Source organism: Babylonia areolata, chromosome 20 (assembly GCF_041734735.1).
Source record: "Babylonia areolata isolate BAREFJ2019XMU chromosome 20, ASM4173473v1, whole genome shotgun sequence".
NCBI lineage: Eukaryota > Metazoa > Mollusca > Gastropoda > Neogastropoda > Buccinidae > Babylonia > Babylonia areolata.
Genome location: NC_134895.1, coordinates 27,467,066 through 27,493,946, shown reverse-complemented (window position 1 = coordinate 27,493,946; position 26,881 = coordinate 27,467,066). Strand labels below are relative to the sequence as shown.

The 26,881-nt window shown below is 40.5% G+C and overlaps 1 protein-coding gene across 4 annotated transcripts in view; it reads right to left on the bottom strand.

The window, feature by feature from the left end:
• LOC143295363 (uncharacterized) overlaps positions 1-26,881 on the bottom strand; it is a 99,858-nt gene that overhangs the window by 19,671 nt on the left and 53,306 nt on the right. For all 4 annotated transcript variants that reach the window (XR_013057007.1, XM_076607022.1, XM_076607021.1 and 1 more), the window contains 4 exons: positions 20,923-21,071; positions 14,741-14,930; positions 11,795-11,956; positions 10,831-11,016 (listed from right to left, as the gene is read on the bottom strand). Coding sequence is in view for 3 of the 4 variants with exons in the window: in XM_076607022.1 (XP_076463137.1) it covers positions 10,831-11,016; positions 11,795-11,956; positions 14,741-14,930; positions 20,923-21,071 (687 nt within the window). In the remaining variant the exon portion in view is untranslated. The remainder of the gene's footprint in view (positions 1-10,830; positions 11,017-11,794; positions 11,957-14,740; positions 14,931-20,922; positions 21,072-26,881) is intronic.

The following is a 26,881-nucleotide window of genomic DNA, read 5'->3' as shown; positions in this document are numbered from 1 at the left end:
TTCGTACCTGTTGTAGTAGTCTGTGGAGTGTTTGCGGACAACCGATGAGAAGAGAGTTGCAATAGTATAATCTAGAGGATATGCATGAACTAAGTAGTGTTTTGGTTACGTCGAGTGTGAGGTAGTGGCGTATGGAGCTGATTCGTCTGAGTTCAAAGTAGGCTGCTTGACAGATGTACACATACACACTCACGCTGTCTCCTCATACTAATAGCAGGACCACAAGGAGTAGTTTTATATACTTTAGAATAAACATGGGTAAGCAGCACATAACAGAACTAACTCAAACTCCTAAGCCCCAGGCAGCACACACTAAGCAGTACCTGCTAAGTGTTATAGTGTGCCAGCAGTGTCACCCCCCCCCCCACCCCCCCACCACCTGCACTCTGTCCCCTTCCCTCCCCATCCCTTCCCCCCCCCCCTCCCTTATCTCCCTTCCCGCTCGTCCAAAGCCCTGTCTTTGAGGTTGCGCCGACACCCACGCCACCCTCCCTCCTCACCCCTACTCCCTAGTCGGCGCCTTTGGTCCGCGTCACCCGTCCCAGTCGTTGACACACGTGCGGTTATGTGATGTCTGCCGCGATCCCCGTGCTGAGCGGAACATCCCGTGTGGCGGCCTGTCTTTCAAGTCGTTCCCCATCTCCCCTTCCACGAACGCAGCCAACGTAGATGGCGGGACTTCGGAACGTAAACTAGGGAAAATTATGCTAATGCGATCTTTGATCAAGCCGGCTAACATGCCGAGAGTTGTATTGTCCTGTCTCCCCAATCTCTTTGTGACGTAAACGGGTGAACTTGTCATCATAGAATGTGTATAGACAAATGGGTTGAATTGTAGCGAATCAGATCAGTCTGTTGGATTGGACGAATTGGGATCAAGCAGTGGATCTGTCAGTCATTCACATAGTGTCATTAGGACAAGCAAAGATTGGTTATTTCAGTTCAACTAGTTGGGGAGTGAGTGTTGTAGCTTAGATTAGGATGCACAGTATGTTGGGGGAAGGGATAAAACCAGTCAGCACAGCCAGTTCTTAGCTGTCTCCCAGAAGAACTGACTGACACAGGGTGACTGACTGATCAGTGATGTGAGGAGCAAGGAAATCCCTGTTGGGCTGTGAGTACATGACTTGTAATGGTTTTATGTTATGTTGATAACTTAGTTGTGTTGGGAAACTGTTTTATGTCAGTGGACAGCCAGTTTAAGTTGATCTTGTGGCTTGTGGAAAGAAAAGGGGTTAATGTGTGAAAGCTACCCACTGAGGGAAGTATTGGCCTAAATCTTTTGAGTCCCCCCCCCTCCCCTTCTATTTGGTTACAGATATCTTGTTCTGTATTTTTGATGCATTACTTACTTGTTTTGTATATAGTAGGTGGTGTTGGTTCAGTGTGAACTGAACAGATCTATGGGCTAACACACTGTCAGTGTGTGTTGAGGGTTTTTCATGTGTGTGTGTGTGTGCACATGGGGGTAACAGCAAGTGTTGTGGAACACGTTTGATTTGTTGGTAGTTGTGGTAACGTGTAGGAGTTGTGCTTTGTGTCAGTGGTTTACTTTGTTCAGACAAAGTGGGAAAGCACATTTTAATGAGATTAATGAGTTGGTTAACAATGAGAGCACGGAGGGTCAGTGCTATATGGTTGCGTATTGCTGTTTACCAGAGGTATGTTGGAAGTAATGATTTCCACACATGTACTTGTGTCACAGTGGAACACTTTGTGAAGGCAAAGAGATTTGTTTGGTCATGGTAACACACAGTTTAGCTGAATGATGGGTAACATGAGTTGGAACACAGAGTTGTATTGGTCAGTGATATGTTTTGTACACAGTATGGTAATTGGTATGTCACTGCTGGTGGCAGGTAAGCTTGATGAAGCTTGTATTTCCTCACATAGATCTATGTGTGAGAGGAGTGCATACTGGTGGACATGTGATGAAAGGTGCTGAGGGTATAGGCCCTTCATGTCAGTTATGTCAGGATATTTTGAGATTTTACCTGACCTGGGTTTTGGTTGTGTGTTTGTGTTCCAGGTGTGCTGCTTATAGGTGCTGCTTTAGGTGTAGGGTGAACTTTTTTTTTTACTGTGTGCTGCTTGTAGGAAGTACTTGAAGTAGGCAGTGTGTGCTGCCTTAGTGTGTGTTGCTTTTGCTAAGTAGTGTGAACCGCTTAGTGTGTGTGCTGATTTCCCATGTATATTGTAAAATTAAACACTCTATAAAAACCACTCCATGTGGCCCTGCTATTGATGTGAGGAGAGAGTGAGTGAGTGCATCATTAGTTGATCCCATATCCCCCTGCAACAGCTTTTTACAACTTGGCGTTGCCGACAGGATAGGCAGGTAGAGTGATTTACTGACACAATAGACAGGTTAAGCAGTTAGGACTTAAGCAGCACACTGTCAGGTAGCACAGCCCAGTAACAGCCCAGAGATGACAACCCCAACTACAATGGCGCAGGAGTTTCCCATGGTGTGGTATGCAGCACCCACACTGCCAGTATTCACTGGTAAGCCTGGCGAGATGTCAGCTGAGGACTTCATCGTGGAGGCGAAGAGAGTCCTGGCTGCATACCCCATGGGAGACAGGATGGCTGCCTACTTTGTGTACAGCCATCTGCAGGGAACCGCACGCAGGGAGCTGATGCTGCGGGACCTGGAGGAGACCAACACCCCAGAGAAGGTGATCAACATTCTGCTGGGGGTGTTCGGTGACGGGCGGCATGTCACCACACTGCTGTCCACATTCTTCTGCAGGGAGCAGTTGCCGGAGGAGTCCGCCTTGAACTATTCTCATGCTCTGTGGAGTCTTGAGAGAATCATCCAGATGAAGAGCACTGGGGTCCTCACCGCTGAGATGCTGAGGGACCACTTCATCGATGGCCTCCGGAACCCCCTGCTGAAAAGGGAGCTGCGCCACATACTGAGGAAGGAGCCTCAGACCACCTTCATCCAGGTGAGGGATGAAGCCCTGAGGCTGCAGCGAGAGATGGAGGAGGACCAACAACAGCAACATCCCAAGGAAGAGACAGCAAAATTAGGGGACAAACTGTTGCATTTGGAAGAGAGTGTTAGGTCCATGCAGGGGTTAATGTCAGATTTTGTTAGTCAGAGAGATGGGGCTGTGATAGAGAACAGGGATTTGGGCAAAAGGAAGAGAAGGAATAGACGTAGGAAAGGTCAGTCAGTGGTGGGAAATAGGATTTCCCCAAAGGTGGGTAAGATTCTCCCCAAGGGAAAACATAAAGATTCCCACAATGAGAACCAGAGAGACTTGCCCAATAGTCTCAGGGGGCAGGATCCGAGTCCGAATGAAAAGACTCCAGTCAGAACAATAGCTGACTGTGAGGATGATCCTTGCCAGGGTGAATGGGTGCTGCTGCCCATACCACCTGATCCAGGAATCCCTGGTACATGTGCCACAAGGGAGGGCACAGGTGACGGAGACTGCCAGGATGCAGTCAGGTCTCCAGGACGGTCACACAGACCGGTGGTAACCGGTTTGTGTGAGAATGGCACCAGGTCTCATCCGAAGCCTGGTGTGCATGGGACATGTGCAGGTGCCATGGTCCCAGATCAGACTGACAGGGGTTGGAAACTGTCAGGGTCAACCTGTAGGGCTAGGGTTAGCAACAGGGGTAAGGCTAATCATCCAACATGGGCTAAAATTGTAGCTGTAGCCTGCTAGGGGATAATCTGGATGAGGAAAACTGTATGTCATGCTATGTTGTTTTGTTTTTTTCCTCCGTTCCAGGGCTTGTGGTGGCTGATGTGTGAGCTGGAACTCTGTTGATTTTTGCGTTGTGTAGCTCCCCGTTTGATTTTTTTATGTATGCTTTTCTGGGTTATGGTGTCCTGTACAGCTTTATCATTTTGAAATGTATTTTTGGTGGTTTCTTTTGTCCTGTAATGTCTTCATTTTCACATGTTTTGTTTTTGCTAATTTTTGGGTTAGAGAACTAATCTCCCCATTAGCATTAATTGATGACAGTGGTCAGCATGTGGTCAGCAGCAATGAGGACATTGCATTCAAAAGCCGGGTGTGGGTGTTATAGTGTGCCAGCAGTGTCACCCCCCCCCCCACCCCCCCACCACCTGCACTCTGTCCCCTTCCCTCCCCATCCCTTCCCCCCCCCACCCCCTCCCTTATCTCCCTTCCCGCTCGTCCAAAGCCCAGTCTTTGAGGTTGCGCCGACACCCACGCCACCCTCCCTCCTCACCCCTACTCCCTAGTCGGCGCCTTTGGTCCGCGTCACCCGTCCCAGTCGTTGAAACACGTGCGGTTATGTGATGTCTGCCGCGATCCCCGTGCTGAGCGGAACATCCCGTGTGGCGGCCTGTCTTTCAAGTCGTTCCCCATCTCCCCTTCCACGAACGCAGCCAACGTAGATGGCGGGACTTCGGAACGTAAACTAGGGAAAATTATGCTAATGCGAACTTTGATCAAGCCGGCTAACATGCCGAGAGTTGTATTGTCCTGTCTCCCCAATCTCTTTGTGACGTAAACGGGTGAACTTGTCATCATAGAATGTGTATAGACAAATGGGTTGAATTGTAGCGAATCAGATCAGTCTGTTGGATTGGACGAATTGGGATCAAGCAGTGGATCTGTCAGTCATTCACATAGTGTCATTAGGACAAGCAAAGATTGGTTATTTCAGTTCAACTAGTTGGGGAGTGAGTGTTGTAGCTTAGATTAGGATGCACAGTATGTTGGGGGAAGGGATAAAACCAGTCAGCACAGCCAGTTCTTAGCTGTCTCCCAGAAGAACTGACTGACACAGGGTGACTGACTGATCAGTGATGTGAGGAGCAAGGAAATCCCTGTTGGGCTGTGAGTACATGACTTGTAATGGTTTTATGTTATGTTGATAACTTAGTTGTGTTGGGAAACTATGTTTTATGTCAGTGGACAGCCAGTTTAAGTTGATCTTGTGGCTTGTGGAAAGAAAAGGGGTTAATGTGTGAAAGCTACCCACTGAGAGAAGTACTGGCCTAAATCTTTTGATCCCCCCCCCCCTTCCGTTCGGTCACAGATATCTTGTTCTGTATTTTTGATGTATTACTTGTTTTGTATATAGTAGGTGGTGTTGGTTCAGTGTGAACTGAACAGATCTATGGGCTAACACACTGTCAGTGTGTGTTGAGGGTTTTTCATGTGTGTGTGTGTGTGCACATGGGGGTAACAGCAAGTGTTGTGGAACACATGTTTGATTTGTTGGTAGTTGTGGTAACGTGTAGGAGTTGTGCTTTGTGTCAGTGGTTTACTTTGTTCAGACAAAGTGGGAAAGCACATTTTAATGAGATTAATGAGTTGGTTAACAATGAGAGCACGGAGGGTCAGTGCTATATGGTTGCGTATTGCTGTTTACCAGAGGTATGTTGGAAGTAATGATTTCCACACATGTACTTGTGTCACAGTGGAACACTTTGTGAAGGCAAAGAGATTTGTTTGGTCATGGTAACACACAGTTTAGCTGAATGATGGGTAACATGAGTTGGAACACAGAGTTGTATTGGTCAGTGATATGTTTTGTACACAGTATGGTAATTGGTATGTCACTGCTGGTGGCAGGTAAGCTTGATGAAGCTTGTATTTCCTCACATAGATCTATGTGTGAGAGGAGTGCATACTGGTGGACATGTGATGAAAGGTGCTGAGGGTATAGGCCTTTCATGTCAGTGATGTCAGGATATTTTGAGATTTTACCTGACCTGGGTTTTGGTTGTGTGTTTGTGTTCCAGGTGTGCTGCTTATAGGTGCTGCTTTAGGTGTAGGGTGAACTTTTTTTTTTTACTGTGTGCTGCTTGTAGGAAGTACTTGAAGTAGGCAGTGTGTGCTGCCTTAGTGTGTGTTGCTTTTGCTAAGTAGTGTGAACCGCTTAGTGTGTGTGCTGATTTCCCATGTATATTGTAAAATTAAACACTATAAAAACCACTCCATGTGGCCCTGCTATTGATGTGAGGAGAGAGTGAGTGAGTGCATCATTAGTTGATCCCATATCCCCCTGCAACAGCTTTTTACAACTTGGCGTTGCCGACAGGATAGGCAGGTAGAGTGATTTACTGACACAATAGACAGGTTAAGCAGTTAGGACTTAAGCAGCACACTGTCAGGTAGCACAGCCCAGTAACAGCCCAGAGATGACAACCCCAACTACAATGGCGCAGGAGTTTCCCATGGTGTGGTATGCAGCACCCACACTGCCAGTATTCACTGGTAAGCCTGGCGAGATGTCAGCTGAGGACTTCATCGTGGAGGCGAAGAGAGTCCTGGCTGCATACCCCATGGGAGACAGGATGGCTGCCTACTTTGTGTACAGCCATCTGCAGGGAACCGCACGCAGGGAGCTGATGCTGCGGGACCTGGAGGAGACCAACACCCCAGAGAAGGTGATCAACATTCTGCTGGGGGTGTTCGGTGACGGGCGGCATGTCACCACACTGCTGTCCACATTCTTCTGCAGGGAGCAGTTGCCGGAGGAGTCCGCCTTGAACTATTCTCATGCTCTGTGGAGTCTTGAGAGAATCATCCAGATGAAGAGCACTGGGGTCCTCACCGCTGAGATGCTGAGGGACCACTTCATCGATGGCCTCCGGAACCCCCTGCTGAAAAGGGAGCTGCGCCACATACTGAGGAAGGAGCCTCAGACCACCTTCATCCAGGCGAGGGATGAAGCCCTGAGGCTGCAGCGAGAGATGGAGGAGGACCAACAACAGCAACAGGCCAAGGAAGAGACAGCAAAATTAGGGGACAAACTGTTGCATTTGGAAGAGAGTGTTAGGTCCATGCAGGGGTTAATGTCAGATTTTGTTAGTCAGAGAGATGGGGCTGTGATAGAGAACAGGGATTTGGGCAAAAGGAAGAGAAGGAATAGACGCAGGAAAGGTCAGTCAGTGGTGGGAAATAGGATTTCCCCAAAGGTGGGTAAGATTCTCCCCAAGGGAAAACATAAAGATTCCCACAATGAGAACCAGAGAGACTTGCCCAATAGTCTCAGGGGGCAGGATCCGAGTCCGAATGAAAAGACTCCAGTCAGAACAATAGCTGACTGTGAGGATGATCCTTGCCAGGGTGAATGGGTGCTGCTGCCCATACCACCTGATCCAGGAATCCCTGGTACATGTGCCACAAGGGAGGGCACAGGTGACGGAGACTGCCAGGATGCAGTCAGGTCTCCAGGACGGTCACACAGACCGGTGGTAACCGGTTTGTGTGAGAATGGCACCAGGTCTCATCCGAAGCCTGGTGTGCATGGGACATGTGCAGGTGCCATGGTCCCAGATCAGACTGACAGGGGTTGGAAACTGTCAGGGTCAACCTGTAGGGCTAGGGTTAGCAACAGGGGTAAGGCTAATCATCCAACATGGGCTAAAATTGTAGCTGTAGCCTGCTAGGGGATAATCTGGATGAGGAAAACTGTATGTCATGCTATGTTGTTTTGTTTTTTTCCTCCGTTCCAGGGCTTGTGGTGGCTGATGTGTGAGCTGGAACTCTGTTGATTTTTGCGTTGTGTAGCTCCCCGTTTGATTTTTTTATGTATGCTTTTCTGGGTTATGGTGTCCTGTACAGCTTTATCATTTTGAAATGTATTTTTGGTGGTTTCTTTTGTCCTGTAATGTCTTCATTTTCACATGTTTTGTTTTTGCTAATTTTTGGGTTAGAGAACTAATCTCCCCATTAGCATTAATTGATGACAGTGGTCAGCATGTGGTCAGCAGCAATGAGGACATTGCATTCAAAAGCCGGGTGTGGGTGTTATAGTGTGCCAGCAGTGTCACCCCCCCCCCACCCCCCCACCACCTGCACTCTGTCCCCTTCCCTCCCCATCCCTTCCCCCCCCCCCCCCCCTTATCTCCCTTCCCGCTCGTCCAAAGCCCAGTCTTTGAGGTTGCGCCGACACCCACGCCACCCTCCCTCCTCACCCCTACTCCCTAGTCGGCGCCTTTGGTCCGCGTCACCCGTCCCAGTCGTTGAAACACGTGCGGTTATGTGATGTCTGCCGCGATCCCCGTGCTGAGCGGAACATCCCGTGTGGCGGCCTGTCTTTCAAGTCGTTCCCCATCTCCCCTTCCACGAACGCAGCCAACGTAGATGGCGGGACTTCGGAACGTAAACTAGGGAAAATTATGCTAATGCGAACTTTGATCAAGCCGGCTAACATGCCGAGAGTTGTATTGTCCTGTCTCCCCAATCTCTTTGTGACGTAAACGGGTGAACTTGTCATCATAGAATGTGTATAGACAAATGGGTTGAATTGTAGCGAATCAGATCAGTCTGTTGGATTGGACGAATTGGGATCAAGCAGTGGATCTGTCAGTCATTCACATAGCGTCATTAGGACAAGCAAAGATTGGTTATTTCAGTTCAACTAGTTGGGGAGTGAGTGTTGTAGCTTAGATTAGGATGCACAGTATGTTGGGGGAAGGGATAAAACCAGTCAGCACAGCCAGTTCTTAGCTGTCTCCCAGAAGAACTGACTGACACAGGGTGACTGACTGATCAGTGATGTGAGGAGCAAGGAAATCCCTGTTGGGCTGTGAGTACATGACTTGTAATGGTTTTATGTTATGTTGATAACTTAGTTGTGTTGGGAAACTGTTTTATGTCAGTGGACAGCCAGTTTAAGTTGATCTTGTGGCTTGTGGAAAGAAAAGGGGTTAATGTGTGAAAGCTACCCACTGAGGGAAGTATTGGCCTAAATCTTTTGAGTCCCCCCCCCCTCCCCCTTCTATTTGGTTACAGATATCTTGTTCTGTATTTTTGATGCATTACTTACTTGTTTTGTATATAGTAGGTGGTGTTGGTTCAGTGTGAACTGAACAGATATATGGGCTAACACACTGTCAGTGTGTGTTGAGGGTTTTTCATGTGTGTGTGTGTGCACATGGGGGTAACAGCAAGTGTTGTGGAACACATGTTTGATTTGTTGGTAGTTGTGGTAACGTGTAGGAGTTGTGCTTTGTGTCAGTGGTTTACTTTGTTCAGACAAAGTGGGAAAGCACATTTTAATGAGATTAATGAGTTGGTTAACAATGACAGCACGGAGGGTCAGTGCTATATGGTTGCGTATTGCTGTTTACCAGAGGTATGTTGGAAGTAATGATTTCCACACATGTACTTGTGTCACAGTGGAACACTTTGTGAAGGCAAAGAAATTTGTTTGGTAATGGTAACACACAGTTTAGCTGAATGATGGGTAACATGAGTTGGAACACAGGGTTGTATTGGTCAGTGATATGTTTTGTACACAGTATGGTAATTGGTATGTCACTGCTGGTGGCAGGTAAGCTTGATGAAGCTTGTATTTCCTCACATAGATCTATGTGTGAGAGGAGTGCATACTGGTGGACATGTGATGAAAGGTGCTGAGGGTATGGGCCTTTCATGTCAGTGATGTCAGGATATTTTGAGATTTTACCTGACCTGGGTTTTGGTTGTGTGTTTGTGTTCCAGGTGTGCTGCTTGTAGGTGCTGCTTTAGGTGTAGGGTGAACTTTTTTTTTTTTACTGTGTGCTGCTTGTAGGAAGTACTTGAAGTAGGCAGTGTGTGCTGCCTTAGTGTGTGTTGCTTTTGCTAGTGTGTGTGCTGATTTCCCATGTATATTGTAAAAGTAAACACTCTATAAAAACCACTCCATGTGGCCCTGCTATTGATGTGAGGAGAGAGTGAGTGAGTGCATCATTAGTTGATCCCATATCCCCCTGCAACAGCTTTTTACATAAGCATACGCAGCAAAAAGCCATCTAAACAGTGAACTGAGAGGCACATATTTCCTGCCTTGCACTCCACCCTAGACTAAGCATGAGCTGCACCTACTAGCAGCACACAACCTTTGATAAAGCACTTCAACCAACACTTCTGCAACACACAGCCCATCAAAGATTTCCTTACACCTCACATCAGTCTGTGCCAGATTCCATTTCTTTCAAGGGACAACTAAAACTTCAGCTGTGCTGACATGTTTTATTCCTTCCCACAACATACTGTGCAACTTGATTATAAACCATAAATTTCCCATTTGGTTAAACAAAAGTAACAGACGGGGGAGGGGTGGCGGAGTGGGGGGAGGAGAGCAGGGGTTTGGAACAGTGCGATTATGACCTCAAATGATGAACTTTGGAACGAAGTGGGCAGGGAGATGAAGGGACAGGGGAGGGAAGGGGTCAGGTTGGGGGTGCTGTAGTTGACACTACTTGCACACGAAAACATTCGAATGAATAAAAACTTGAAGCCTTTTACAAGAACAACACGTTTTGCAATTTTGTACAGAAACTGGTGGCATCCAGCCATCACCCTTCCTTTTACCATGAGCAAACGGAAAATAAACTTCACCCTGTTTTCTTAAAACGGGATACTGCTGGACAAATGGGAAAAAAGATACATAAATGATGAAAAAAAAAGGAAATGAAAATAAATAGGAAAGAATTACTAATTGTCGCATGATGTAATATTTCATCATATGTTTATTCGGCGACTTGCCAAATACATTTTGCATCCACTGTTTTTAATCAAGCTCATTTTATCTCTTTTTGATCACACAGTGCGTACAACATATTTCATCCCAAGTCATGAACATCAGATTCATTTCAGTTTCAACAATAAACAGTGCCCGCATACACATGAAAAGAGAATCAACACTCCGTAAATTAGGATGAAATTAACAGATCGGTTGCAAAAAAACAAAAAACAACAACAACAACAACAAAATTCTGGTGAAAATTGTACAAGATATCATGAGTATTCTGACTCCGGTTACTTAAGTTGCAACTGAATCGATTTGTAAACATCAAACTACATAGTCATGACCAGAAAATGCATAACTTTTACTAACCTTCTTCAGCCTCGTTCACTTCTTGTCTCAGAGCCACAGTTTCTGGTAGGCTGACATCACTTCCTCGGCCACTGTAAGTGGACACGGTGCGCATACACACATTGTATATGCCACCTGGGTTGAGAGCGGAGAGGTCGTGCTCGAAAGTCCCGGAACTGTCTTTCACAGACACAACTGTCTTGTTACCTGATGGAACAGAGTGCAGTCACTCGGCACTGATGGGCATGACATAAACTGAACGATCTCTGTGTCAGAGTTACTAGTAAAAGTCCTGTCCATTGTAAGTTGTATTAGTTGAAAAGAAGGGAAGGGGTGGTGGAGGGTTGAGAGAAAGGAATGAGGGGAATGTGGTTAAGAAATAGGCGCATGTTTAGCCGTATATGTGTGTTTAGGGTAGGGGGAGCAGATAAAAAGGAGATTTTGGGGAGACAGAGACAGGGAGCAGCAGTTTGTGCGTATGCGTGTGCGTGGGTGTATACCTACGCGCATGTACGTGTGTGCTTTTGTGTGCACGTTTGTATGTGTATGCGTGTGTCTGTCTGTATGTTTGTCTTTCTGTGCATGTGTGTGAAAGAGTGTATGTGAAAGAGAGAGAGAGAGAGAGAGAGAGAGAGAGAGAGAGAGAGAGAGAGAGAGAGAGAGAGAGAGAGAGTGTGTGTGTGTGTGTGTGTGTGTGTGTGCATGCCAGTGTTTATGTTTGTTCCGTGTTTCAAGTGGTGGATATTCCACGTTTTGTTTTTATCTGGCTTGCAGGACATGTTTCATGCACTATCATGCTATAAATCGGTAACCAAACTAAAAATTTTAAAATATTAATAGATAACAATAGTAAGGTAGCAACATTGCACCTTCTGTGCATTTTGACATTAACATTACATTACCCTGCTAATGGAAATCTATAACCAAACTAACAATATCACAATTAAATGATAGATCATAAGAATAAGGTGGCGAAACATTATACCTTCTGTGCATTTTCGCTGGTGGCGATTTCCAATGATTTCAATGTAGAACATCTCGTAATAAAGGGGATGAGAGTTCAGGAAAGGGACACTACATTTCCCGTTCCCAATTACAGTTACCCCCCTTTCTTTGATTTCCTGGAATGCAAAATTCGGCGCCTCAGCTGCAACAACGGGACATAAATAATTATATAACTGACAGACCATAATAGGTTGAATTGAATAAACAATAAACTCAAAATTATCTAACTCAACCATAACTAAGGAACGTAAACAATGAGAAAATGAACACACTCTAAATAATCAAACTCAACTAATGAACTAATGAACGTGGCTAAATAGATAAGTAACTCTGAATAACCAAACTCCTGTAACTAAAGAACATGAATAATTAGAGAACTATCTAACACATGAATTAACTAATGACTACTGCACATCAACTTTAACTAATGAACATGGATGAATATTTATATTAACTAACTACCAGCTTCAACCCGGTAATAAACGAACGTGAATAATTCGATAGGCCGTAACTGACCAACCTCGATTGTAACAAATGACTATGGATAATAACCAACTAACTGACAGCGACAGTATGAAACATATCTTTAGTCAACGAAGCCCACAAAGTCGTATAATAATAATACTGATAATACCAATAATGACGATAATAATAATAATAATAATAATAATGCATGTAAAATATGCTCAATTGCGCTGTCAAATGTAAAAAAAAAAACACGATGAGACATGCATTTAAACACAAATATGAAAAATCTGACATTCACAACCCTGCACATACACACAACCCAACACTAAAGTATTCAAACACACCCAAAATATGTGTACAAAACTGACATCACACTCATCACACTATACATATCATACATTACAAGACCTGGATAATGCATATTTCATACATATCACAATACTTTAAACGACATCAAAATACTAAAAATCAACCCCAGTACTTAAAACCAATAACATACATCACAATGCCGAATTAACGGACATCAAAATTAAAATACTTAAAATCAGTCTCACCCCGTCCCCAAACAATACCTCAGCAGCACACCAATCAGCACAGCAAACCAAATCAAAACAAAAAGTACCTTATAAACTATTTTTAAAAACACAAAAAAAACATACATTACACTGCCCAAACGATGGACAGTGTCAGAAATCACAATTCTTAAAAACCAATCACACGGTCACCTCCCTCCACACAAACCCTCGACAACAAACCCAGAAAAAGAGCACATCAGAAGATGTAAAGTTTAAAAAGGTACGTTTTCAGATTAATTTTAAAAGTTAAGAAACACGGAGTTTGTCTAAACTACAGAGGGAGTTTGGGATAGTGGGACCAAAGACAGAAAAAGATTCTTTACTAATGGTTTCGAGGGAGAACTGATGAACTGTCAGCAGAGAGGAGTCAAAAGAGTGTAATGTCGTACAAGGATGGTAAAGATGGAGAGGATCTGACATATATGGTGGCATATTGTTGTGAAAGAGACATTGGAGGCAGTGACAAGCAATTTTGCACTGAATCCAAGCCTAAACAGGAAGCCAGTAAGTGTTCTGAGCACTGATGTTACACTCTCATGAGCTTACTGAGCACGAGCCGGGCTGCATGATGATGAATGCGTTGACGTTTATTTAGTTTATTGTAAGGGAGACCAGCTAGGAGAGAGTTGCTGTAGTCTAACATGGACAGAATGAGACATTAAGTTTGTTTGCAACAGCAGCGGAGAGGAAGGGACGACTTTTGCCTTATCTACGTAACTGATTGAAAAGAGTGCGGCCGATATTGTAACTTTTAAAATGATTGACATGTTCATCCATGGACGGTGTTTCATTTAAGTACATGCCAATGTTTTTGAAGACTGGGAGAATGGTATGTCACAGCCAGAGATGGATATAGGGGTTGATCTTTCATTTTGTTCCAAAGGCAATCAACTTGGTCCGTTTTTTCGACAGTGGAGAATGCACTGGACTTACTGGAAGGGTCAGATTAACTCCCTTTGACCACTTATTGTATATCTCTGAGGTATCGGGGACCCAACTTGCATCGTCTGGCGTTTGTTTGGAACTTATTAATGGGTCTCTGTAAGCATTCTTTCCTTAGTTTTCCCGCCTTTTGAAGCGTAGAAATATCTTTCTTTAATCTTGTATACCAATCTAATTTGGCTTTGGTTTGTAAGATTTTTTTTTTTTTTTAGGTTAGAGTTTCTCAGTGAAAATTAGATACATTTTGTGAGATGTGGATTATTTGGTTTTAAAAGACAGCAAAAGGAATTAAGGCTCTTCTCGGTTTTCTTATCAGTATCAAATTAAGCACTGTGGATATTGCTTTTAACAATAACCCATGCCCTTTAAAAGAAATCCCCCCAAACATACTGGTCGCTAAAATGTCTGTGTTTCATGAAGTCTCCCTAATGCACCCATTACACTGTTGGGCAATGTTCTCAAACAATTTATTTATGATGAAAATCCGACTGTACAAAATAAGAAAATGGGTATGGTTTCCCGGTAACACATTTGTAGTATCGTACCAGTGAAAGACAATGAACCACAGACCAAAACCGAAAGGGCCCCAACTGGCAATTTTTTCCAGTTCACACAATGCACCTTTTCTTTTTTTTTAACCAAGACAAATCTCAAGGGGATCAATTTAGGATATAGCTAGCATGACTACATCCCATGTCCCGAAATGGCTCTAAAGGAGCCAGTGTTACTGCCCCAAAATGACTCCCCGTAGAGTCATTTTGGCTGGCACCAGGTACATCCAACTCGTGTTCAGTTACCCTGTTATTGTCCCTGAATTACTGTTGTAGTGGAAAAAGATACCAGTTCACCTCTACACAAAATGGAGCGCTTTGGGACCAGGTCTGGAGTGTGTTGGGGGCTGAACACACACACCACACACACACACACACAGACACACACACCTCGTCCATGTTCTACATTGTAAGTGCAGTGGCTAATGACGATGCCAGCGCTGACGTTGTCCGAGGTGCTTGCCACCCCGAAATACAAGAAGGGAACATTGACCATATCGAAGGTGGGTGGGGCAATGTTTCGACTCTTCACAATGTGTGATGTCATGTTGGGCGCAACTGTCTCCCACTGCGCTTCACTCTGAAATGGACACATCAGTGAAACACTGTTTAACACATACACGTCATGAAAAAACAAAGTGATCTCACATTTCTCTGTTTGATAATGCTGAACCCCCGCAAAGTATCCCACGTGACATTAACTCTGACTGGGTTTCATTATGTTTTAATTGTCCTTGTTTGGGCAGAAAAATATATTCGACAGAGTTTGGTTTTTTTTCACAAAGACACAATGACTCGAAAGTTCCATACTATGACACAAATAGCAAACCTCTCCTCAATGGACAACTAAGTTTACTGAGTTGTGATCATGAACTAGTACTGGTTTGTTGATTTATTGTACAGGCATACAGTTAATGACTCTTTTTCTATTGGGTACTGATTCATGAAATCATATCAATTGATTTCTTTATGATTGTGTTTTGTTGAAAACCGACATATGTTTTATGTTCCCACACTTTTATGTCTCGCAGATACTTGTGTTGGAATGTTTTGGTTTTTTATATTTCAGTGAACTATTCGTGTCAAATACACACACACACACACACACACACACTCTCACACACACACACTCACACAAATACTTAGAATACACAAAAAAGCTATGGTGCTTCCTGTGTTAGGTGAACTGGGCAGATTCCCAATAAGTTTAAAGATAATATGCCAAATTATTACATACTGGATTCACATAATTCAATTAACAGAAACTTCCCTCATCAACAAAATATATAAGTCCATGTACCAACAAGAAAATACAACTTCACATGGTTGATATTTGTTAGAAAGATACTCGAAATTATAGGCCTTGATCACATCTGGAAAAACCAATTCACATTCAGCGTACATAGACTGAAATACGTCGTATATAAAAAATTAGAAAATGAATATATCAAATACAGGAAAGATAAAAGAGAAAAAAACATTAAAGCTAAAATTTTACAATACGATTGTAGCAGAGTACAAAACTGAAACCTATCTTTTAAATATATCAGATACAAAACACAGACAAGCTTTAACGAAACTCAGAATAAGCGCGCATGACCTAAAGATTGAGAAAGGTAGATATTTAAATATTCCACAAGAAGACAGATTGTGCAACAAGTGTAACATCCTGGAAGACGAAATCCATCTTCTTGATCATTGTATTAAATATAAAACCTTAAGGCAACAATTTTTAAAAGATACTCAAAATTCGATTAACACAGGAAATATTCCCAGTCAGGCGATGCTAACAGATGATGAATATATACAAATGAGATTAGGAAAAAAAAAATTATGAATGCTGCTGCAATTTACTGCATTAACTGACTGATTAATTGTGTGTTTTTTTATTTATTCATTCATTTACCATTGCACTTGTTCTTATAAACCTTACGGTTTCATGACGATAAAATCTATTTTATATTCTATTCTATTCACACGCTTCAAACATACATAAATGTTGTAATCTTATCTCCAATGTTTAGGATGACGTTCGGTCCGTTAACTGTGCGGTTTTGGGTAATTTCATTGTTAAATTTGTAGCAAAGAAATATTATGGAGAGCCATGTTAATTTTGACAGAGTCTATCGATTGCATCCAATTACAAAAACATTGTGCGTGTGTTGTCACTGTATTTGTGTAAATGTTTACAGTTACGAGAGACCTGTGCGTCTTTCATATTTGATTTTCTAAGGACCTGCCCCTGGCTCTTGAGCAGTAACATCCACATCGACCTGCCTCACCGCTCCGATGAACCAAGTTGGAACAACACACTTATCGACAAATTTTGCGATGCGCTTTTACAAATCTTGAAGTGCTTTCCCCTAAACTGTTCGCCTGCTCGTTCTGTTTTGTTCATTTACTTATTCCTCCACCTTCTCATCAATCTTTCCCCCTCTGCCCTGTATGAATATAGAAAATGATTATATAGATGTTGAAAAGCTGTTGGGAAGGAAAGGGGAACTGTTCTATCAAAAAGATAATTATGGAATAATGTTCATGATATGTCACGTAAAATGAAACAATGGAAAATAGCATTGACTGGTTTCAGCCCTTTAAACATTCGTTAAACAAGATAACAGATGACTATCACTCGTGCGATTATTTCCAATACGCTGTGAGCGATGGAGCGTCCAATATGTATGGAAGAGGTCTTGCTTGTATTTAGACTGCTTAGAAAACTGAAATAAGAAGATACAAAAGCTCCTGGTCCTGAAGGTATGGTGAACTACTATTGCTTAACCTGTCAGTTTGAAAACTCAAAACACTATTACGTCAAGGTGTGTATTGTTGTGTTATATTTTCCCTGATGGCTGGACCTGTCACCAATTGTAAAAGGTGAGGCCTATGATCCAACTACTCACAGACATATTTCTTTTAGCAAAATAAGCAGCTAACTATTTAGTGTTGTTATTCATTACAGTTAACATGAATGGTTAGGCAGTTAGTACAAAAAGGTTAGTGCGAAACGGTTTTAAAGGGTATTAAAAAAAAATTAAAAAAAAAAAAAAAAAGCTTTTAGCCTTTGTACAAAAACAGATCTATCATGATCGTAAATTATACGAAGTTTTTATTGACTTTGGGAATGCTTCACCTTTTTAAAAAAACATAAATCTGCTTGGGTCTTAGCCACTTCATTTTAAACAGGAGACAACGTCTTCGTGGCCAACATGTGAGGTTGTAAACGAAACGTATTTTTATTTCACGAGGGTAGTGGAGTAAGCATAGCTGCTTTTTTACATCCAGCCCTCAAGGGCAAAAAAGAAAGAAAAGCAAAAAAAGAAAACAAATCAATGGCAAAACACAGACACAGACACACACATACACACACACAACTACACATGAAAATAAAGCGCATGTACACAACCTAAGTACGACGCAACGACACATATTATCGTTGAAAAGATCAAATCATTATAAAATGGGATGATTATTAGAGAGGGGGGGAAAAGAGAAGAAGAAGATGATGATGATGATGATGATGACGCTGATGATGATGATGATGATGATAACAGGGAGAAGGAGAGACAGAGTGACAGACACCGATAGTTGGACCATGGGAAGTGAATTCATGGCAATTATCATATTGTATAAATATATGAAATATGAATGATATTGAAACATAATCAGTACATTTTAGGATATAGAGGTGTCAAATCTGAAAGATTCATCAGGTATGTATGTAAGTCAGATTTGATTTTTTGGAAAATTGATTCAGTTTTTAAATTTTCTGGGATATGATTCCATAACCAACCCCCTGAATATGCAAGGCTTGATTTACATAAGATAATCGTTGTAAATGGAAGGTTTATCCTATGTGAATGTCGATAATCACTAAAAGTAAACATATTTGTCAGATAGGATGGAGCATTGTTATGAAGGATTTTGTGCATGAAGAGTCCTTTGTTGTATAACAGTTTGGCCTTGAGTGGAAGGATGCCTGTTTGTTTGTAATCAGTTTCTGTCAGTGTTGAAGATTTGTCAATGATTAGTTTTACGGCTCTTTTATGGATACTAATCAATGGTTTTAGTAAGTTATTGCTTGCTGAATCCCAAAGAGTGGAAGTGTAATCAATACTGGATTAAATGTATGAATAAAAGAATAATATTTTGGCATGCATGGTAAGGAAATTTTGGATTTTTTCAACTGGTATAACTTCGAAGCAATGGTTTTGGTTAGGCTTTCTACGTGTTTTGACCAAGATAGGTTATTGTCAATTGTTATTCCTAGAACCTTGTGATTTGCAACTTCTTCAACTTTTACGTCAGAAATGTAAAGGATAGGTAAATTTTAGTTAGTTTTTGACGTTTTTGCCTACTGGTTATCATCATAAATTTAGTTTTATTAGGATGAAGAGCCATATAATTAAGTTTAGTCCATTTAACAAGAAGGGTTTGTTTTTGTTTTTTGTTGTTGTTTTTTTGCATGGTAAGATAAACCTGGTGAGCATTAGTATTACTTGTATCTAAAGTTGTGTCGTTAGCAAACATTTCGCAGTGTTTTTAAGAAAAAAGGTAGATCATTCATGTACAAGGAAAATAAGAGAGGGCCAAGGACTGAACCCTGTGGAACACCAAACTTATTGGGAAGAAGAATAGAGGTTTGTGAATTAAAAGATACTACTTGTTGCCTGTTTGAAAGAAAGGATGAAATAAGACATTGTGCGATAGTCTGTAGTGTGATAGTTTCTTAAGATAACATCGAAAGCTTTAGCGAAATCTACAAAAAGAACGCCAGTAAGTCGTTTAGTGTTTGTATTAGAATACCATTTATCTATCAAACTTGCAAGAGCTGTGTGACAAGAGTGATTTTTTTCTGAATCATGACTGATTTGAGTGTATAAGATCGTATTTGTTTAAATGGGAGAGAAGGCACTTATTAATGTGTTGTTCTAGTGGCTTTTAGAGAACCCACAGAATAGAAATGGGTCTATAATTAGATGGATCAGCATTGTTTCCTGATTTGCATAAAGGTATGATTTTTGCTTCTTTAAGAGCGCTAGGAAAACAGTTTTTGTCAAGACAGATGTTGTAAATGTAAGTGAGAGTTTCTGTAATTACTGGTGCTGACAGTCTAAGTTTTTTTCCTGGCAGTATTTCTGCAAGTCTTCTAGGTTATTATCTGTTGATCTATCATTCTGGATAATTTGATTTGCTACTGTAGAAAAGTGAAAGTTCAACGTATTAGCAGAAATATTTACAACAGAATCATTATCTTTATTTGTTAGTCTATGAATGGCTTTCCATATAGTTTTGCTGTCTTTCTTTTTATTGATTAGATCATGAAAAAAAAATCTTTTTCTCAGCTCGTATGAGAGAAGTCACTTTGTTTCTTTGTTTTTTTAAATCTTCACGAGAGCCATTTTTCAACAAACAATCTCTTTGATATATTTCATTCTGTATTTCTTTTGTTAGCCAAGGGGGGGTTATCTTATGCTTGACTCTTTTAATTTGAAGAGGGGCATGCTTATTTAGATATTATAAAAATGTTATACCATACTACTAAGGCCTGACTATGATCTGTATACTGGTAAACGTCATTCAATGGTGAATTCAAAAGATCAGAGAGAAAGCTTTCACTGTCAAATTTTGAAAAGTTTCTGAAAACAAGAGTTTTGTGGTTTAATTTGGGTATCCTAACTACTTTTTTAAACCAAGTAAAACAAATTGGAAAATGGTCGCTACAACCAAAAACAGGAACATTAGTCTCTATGATACTTACTGCATTAGTTACATAAATATGATCAATTAGTGTGTTGGAGAAATCAGTGACTCGTGTGGGTGATTTTATTAACTGAGTGAGACTGAAGGATTCAAATGTTTGTTTCCAACGGTTATTTACTTTAAATAGATCAATATTAAAATCTCCTAACAATATGATATTATTGGATTCGCCATAAGCTTTTTCCATCGTTAAAGAAAATTGGTCTATCCAGTCAATACGTTCAGATGGGTTTCTATATAGAAAACACACAAGTATTGGTTTATTATATTTAAACTGAATTTCTATCCAAACTGTTTCTATACCTTGCTGTTCTAGGAAATGAATTCTTCTAAATCTAACAGACTGGTGAATATACGAAATGATTCCGGTTTCTCTACTTTGTGTTGGATCCTTGCGAATGATATAGTATCCTGGAATTGATATATCGCTATCAGTTATATGGCCAGACAAATGGGATTCAGAAAATCCAAATAAATGAAAGTCTTCCCTGAGTTCTCTAATATGGGTGGTATTTCAGTTATTTTGTTAATTACATGGTTAATATTTAAATGACCTACTCTAAGTCCTCCACCTTTTAGCCAAGGACTACATTCTTCTAACAGTTTGAAACAATTTAGGGAGTTATGATGTATTAGATAACAAAATCAAAATCGAACGTACGATGTGTGTGTGTGTGTGTGTGTGTGTTGTGTGTGTGCGTTCGCGCGCGTGCGCACGGGCGATGTGGGGGCTAGGGGGGTGGGGTGGGGGGGGCGGGGTTGTGTGTGCCTCTCTCTCCTTCCCGCATACCGACTGAAGCAAAACTGACCGTGCAGTTGAGCAAGGAGGAGTCCAAGACACGGCTCCAGCAGTAGAACACCGTATAGCCCAGGTGTCCGCTGCTGCCTGTCCACTGTGCCGTGTAGCTGTGCTCACTAGCCACGTAGTCCACCGTCACTGCTCGTGGGGCTGGGGGCACTGCAGTGGGCCATCCACAGTGTTAATAGATGAGGACGATAATGATGACGTGATGATGATGGTAGCAGCCTCAGCAGCAATAGTAGTAGTAGTAGTAGCAGTGGTGATGATGGTTTTGAAGATGGTAATGATGATGATGATGACGATGACGACAATGGTAAAAGTGATGGTGTGGTGGTGTAGTTGTGCTGTTTGGTACTGGCTATAGTTGTGATGCTAATGATGAAGGTTATGGTGGTGGTGGTGATGACGATGATGATGATCATCATGATGACAATGATGATAACGACGGCCATCACCGCCATCATGAAGAAGATGATGAACATGATAATAATCACAATACCCAGAATGACCAGGACAACTTTTCACAGATCCTTTTGGATTTTCATCATGATTTAATGAGTCTAATCCATTCCTACAGATAAGAAATGAGGAGTGGGGCGAGAAAGATTGCGACGATGACGACGGCAACGACAATGATAGTCACAACGATGACGACGATGATGATGTTGATGTTGATGATGACGATGTCTTGGTGAATGATATGACGATATGGGGATGGTCGAAATGGTGGAAGGGCAGTGTGGGAACAGCCTTTGCATCTGCTACTTTTCAGCCGTTAGTGTCATCAATGGCGACGACGATGCTGATTATAGACGATGATGTGAAGAAAACAACCACTAGTGCTGATAGGAACGACAATGAGGGTGATACAGATGACACTCCTACACTCTTTATGCGGACTGGAGAAAAGAAAGAACGCTCCCTGTCTTTGTCTGTCAGTTTGTCTGTCTGTCTGTCAGTCTCTCTCCTGTTTGCTGACGATACGACTTTACACGTTGACAGTTCTAAACTCTCCGAAGTTTCCAGAACATTGCAGGTAAGTATTAATCAGTTAACTGATTGGTCTGAACTAAACCACATGAGTTTGCATCCACAGAAAACCAAAAACATGTTGATTACAACCAGACAGAAGCGTCAAACTCTTGCATCTAATTCCTCCTCCATTTTTATAAATGGCAAAATCATTGAAGAAGTCGACAGTCACAAGGTTCTTGGGTTAATTAATGATAACAACTTGACCTGGTCTGATCACATATCAATTTTATGTAAAACTATTTTCAAAAAAAGTATATCAACTTTCTGAAATAAAACATTTTTTTAAATTTACATACTCGAAAAATATTTGTTCACGCCTACATTGAATCTTATATAAACTATGCTTCAACTGTCTGGGATTCAGCGAGTGATAACATCCTAAAACCACTCCTAAGTCTTCATAGGCGTGCTCTTAAATTAGTTATTCTAAAATCGTCCTCTTTATATGTTTCTGATTACACAGAACTTGATATATTGCCATTGAAAATTAAACTTAAATATAATAAAGCCATATTTATGTTCAAAATATTATCAGGTTATGCCCCACCCTCTCTCATAAGTAATTTTCCAGTAAATAGTCACCGCCACACACATAAAATAACCTTGCCTCGGCCAAGAATTGATCTTTATAAAACAAGTCTCACATACTCTGGTAGATATTTATGGAATTCTATTTCATCTACACTTAATAAGTTAATATAAACTCCAGTCTCAGTGTCTTCAAAAGACTATATCATAAACATGTAATGTCAGAGCTAAGTTTTACGAATCCTTGAAATTACTGAGTCTGATAAACAAATGATGTATTCTCAATATCCTTGTCTATGTGTCTATCTCCTTTCCTCCCTTCCTCCTTCCCTCCCTCCTCTCTCTCCCTCTCTCTCTCTCAACAGTTTTCCTCTCTCTCCTTCTTCGTATCTCTTCCTCCCTTACCTTCTTCCTTCCCTCTCTCCTTCACGCATAAGCATACAATGTTATTTTGTAGGCAATTGTGTATTTTCTATGCCATTTATTTGTTCTTGTTGTTGCCATGCGATGCGGGGTTCTTTTGGGTTTTTTTCCTCCTTTTTTCAGTCTTCTTGTATTTCCTAGATTAGTTTATACGTTTTCTTTACGAGCGTAGGATGAAAACAGGCCGATAAGTGCCTATTCCTTTTCCATCAATAAAAAAAAGTTTCGATTTCGATTTCATTTGTATATGTTGCATTTTTGATTGCCCCAGTCTTTCTGCTGTTGTTTACTGAAGTGTGGCATTGTCCTGCCGCTTGGGCTTACTGAATTAATTCATATGTTCGATTTTGATTTTGTTATTGTTTTTGTTGTTGTTGTTCAGTGTTGTCAAATACATTATAACTCCCTATATTGTTTCAATATGTCAGAAGAATGTAGTCCTTGGCTAAAAGGTGAAGGACTTAGAGTAGGTCATTTAAATATAAACCATGTAATTAACAAAATAACTGAAATACCATCTATGTTAGAGAACTCAGTGAACAACTTTTATTTATTTGGATTTTCTGAATCTCATTTTCTAGCCAATTTGTTAGATATAGAAGAATTCAGTTCCTAGAACCACAAGGTATAGAAACAGTTTGGATGAAATTCAGTTTAAATATAATAAACCAATACTTGGGTGTTTTCTATATAGAAACCCAGCTGAACGTATTGACTGGGTGGACCGATTTTCTTTGATCATGGAAAAAGCTTATGACGAATCCAATGACATCATATTGTTAGAAGATTTTAATGTTGATCTATTTAAAGTAAATAATCATTCCTAAACACACTAATTGATCATATTTATGTAACAAATACAGTAAGTATCATAGAGACTAATGTTCCTGTTTTTGGTTGTAGTGACCATTTTCCAGTTTGTTTTACTTGGTCAAAAAAGGAGTTAAGATACCGAAATTAAACAAAACTGTTGTTTTTAGAAACCTTTCAAAATTTGACAGTGAAAACTTTCTCTCTGATCTCTTGAATTCATCATTGAATGACGTTTACCAGTATACAGACCATAGTCAGGCCTTAGTAGTACGGTATAACATTTTTATAGTATCTATAATAAGCATGCCCCTCTCCAAATTGAAAGAGTTAAGCACAAGATAAAATCGCCTTAACTGACAAAAGAAATGCAGAATGAAATATATCAAAGAGATTATTTGTTGAAAAATGGCTCCCGTGAAGAATTAAAAAAACAAAAAACAAAAAAAAAGTGACTTCTCTCATACGAGCTGGGAAAAAGAATTTTTTTCATGATCTAATCAGTAAAAAGAAAGACGGTAAAACTGTACGGAAATCCATTCATAAACTAACAAATAAAAATAATAACTCTGTTGTAAATGCAACTATCAATATTTCTGCTAATACGTTGAACTTTCACTTTTCTACAGCAGCAAATCAAATTATCCAGAATGATGAATCAACAGATAATAACCGAGAAGAGTTGCAGAAATACTGCCAGGAAAAAAATACATGTATTCACTCAGAACTAGACATTAGTGCTATAGATATTCCCAGCATTTTCACAGCTCTTAGACAGCTGAAACAGACAGCGACCCATGGAACCGATGGAAATGACGGAAAAATTCTAAGACTGTCAGCACTGGTAATAATTGAAACTCTCACTTACATTTACAACCTCTGTCTTGACAAAAACTGTTTCCCAAGTGCTCTTAAAGAAGCAAAAATCATACCTTTATACAAATCAGGAATCAATGCTGATCCATCTAATTATAGACCTATTTCAATTCTGGTGGTACTTTCAAAGCCACTGGAACAACTCATTAATCAGTGCATTCTTTCCAATTTAAAAAAAAACGATCTTATACACTCAAACCAGTCAGGATTCAGAAAAAAATCACTCTTGTCACACAGCTCTTACAAGTTTGATTGATAAATGGTATTCCAAAATAAACACTAAACAACTAACCGGTGTTCTTTTTGTAGATTTCGCTAAAGCTTTCGATGTTATTAATCATGACCTCCTCCTTAAGAAACTATCACACTACAGATTATCACACAATGCCTTATTATTGAGTTCATCCTTTCTTTCAAACAGGCAATAAGCAGCATCTTTCAATACACAAACCTCTGTTCTTCTTCCCAATAATTTTGGTGTCCCACAGGGTTCAGTCTTTGGCCCTCCCTTATTTTCCTTATACATAAATGATCTACCTTTTTTCTTAAAAACACACTGCGAAATGTTTGCTAACAACACAACTTTAGATACAAGTAATACTAATGCTCGCCAGGTTTATCTTACCATGCAAGAAAACATTAACCTTATTGTTACATGGACTGAGCTTAACCATATGGCTCTTCATCCTAATAAAACAAAATTTATGATGATAACCACTAGGCAAAAACGTCAAAAACTAACTGAAAATTTACCTATCCTTTACATTTCTGACGTAAAAGTAGAAGTTGCTAATCACAAGGTTCTAGGAATAACAATCGACAATAACCTATTTTGGTCAAAACACACAGAAAATTTAATAAAAACCATTGCTTCAGTTGAAAAAAATGAAACATTTCCTTACCATACAAGCTAACAAATTATTCTTTTATTCATACATTAAATCCAGTATTGACTACGCTTCCACTCTTTGGGATTCAGCAAGCAATAATTTACTGAAACCATTGATTAGTATCCATAAAAGAGCCGTAAAACTAACCATTCACAAATATTCAACACCAACAGAAACTGATTACAAATAGGTATCCTTTCACTCAAGGTTAAACTGTTATGCAATAAAGGACTCTTCATGCACATAATCTTTCATAGCAATGCTCCATCCTATCTGATAAACTAGTTAACTCTTAACGATTGTCGACATTCACATGAGATAAACCTTCCATTGACAACAACTATTTTATGTAAATGAAGCCTTGCATATTCAGGGGGTTGGTTATGGAATCATATCCCAAAAATTTTTTAAACTGAATCAAATTTCCAAAAATTCAAATCTAACTTACATATATACCTGAAGAATCTTTTAGTTTGACACCTCTTTATCCTAAAATGTACTGATCATGTTTCAATATCATTCATATTTCATATATATATATATATATATATATATATATATATATATATATATATATATATATGTGTGTGTGTGTGTGTGTGTGTGTGTATGTATATATATATACATATATATAGAATATGATATTTGCTATGAATTCACTTCCCATGTCCAACTATCAGTGTCTGTCACTCTGTTTCTCTTTCTCCTTGTTATCATCATCATCTTCTTTATTTTTTAAATAATCATCTTATTTTATAATGATTTGATCTTTTCAATGATGTTGTATCGTACTTAGATAGGTTATGTACATGCTTTCATTTATGAGCTTTATTTTGTAATTTTGTGTGTGTGTGTGTGTGTGTGTGTGTGTGTGTGTGTGTGTTTTGCTACTGCTTTGTCCTTTTTTGTCTTTTTTTTTCGCTTTTCTTTCTTTTTTGCCCCTGAGGGCTGGATGTAAAAAAGCAGCTGTGCTTACTCCATTACCATCGTGAAATAAAAATTCATTTCGTTTGGTTTGGTTTGGTTTGGTTTGGTTTCGTTTCTCTCTCTCTCTCTCTCTCTTCTTCAAGAACCCAGAAGTTCTGAAATCTGAATGTGAGGAAGAAGCACACAGGGCATGGTAACTGGCTCCATCTGTATATGTCTGGCAGTTCCATCACAAGCGCCGCAAGTGACGCCAGGAGGGTTCATGCGGACATCATGTGACACAGGGGACTGTTTAACTGTGTATATCAAGGTAGGACCCTCTCTCTCTCTCTCTCTCTCTCTCATATCGCCACCATCATCATTGCTATAACCTGTTTGTTGTCAGTTTGACGCTGTGCTCTACACGCAAAGAAATGAAAGAATCAAACATTCATGGAATACTTCGAATCAGGAGAAAATCGTAAAGACATAGAATAT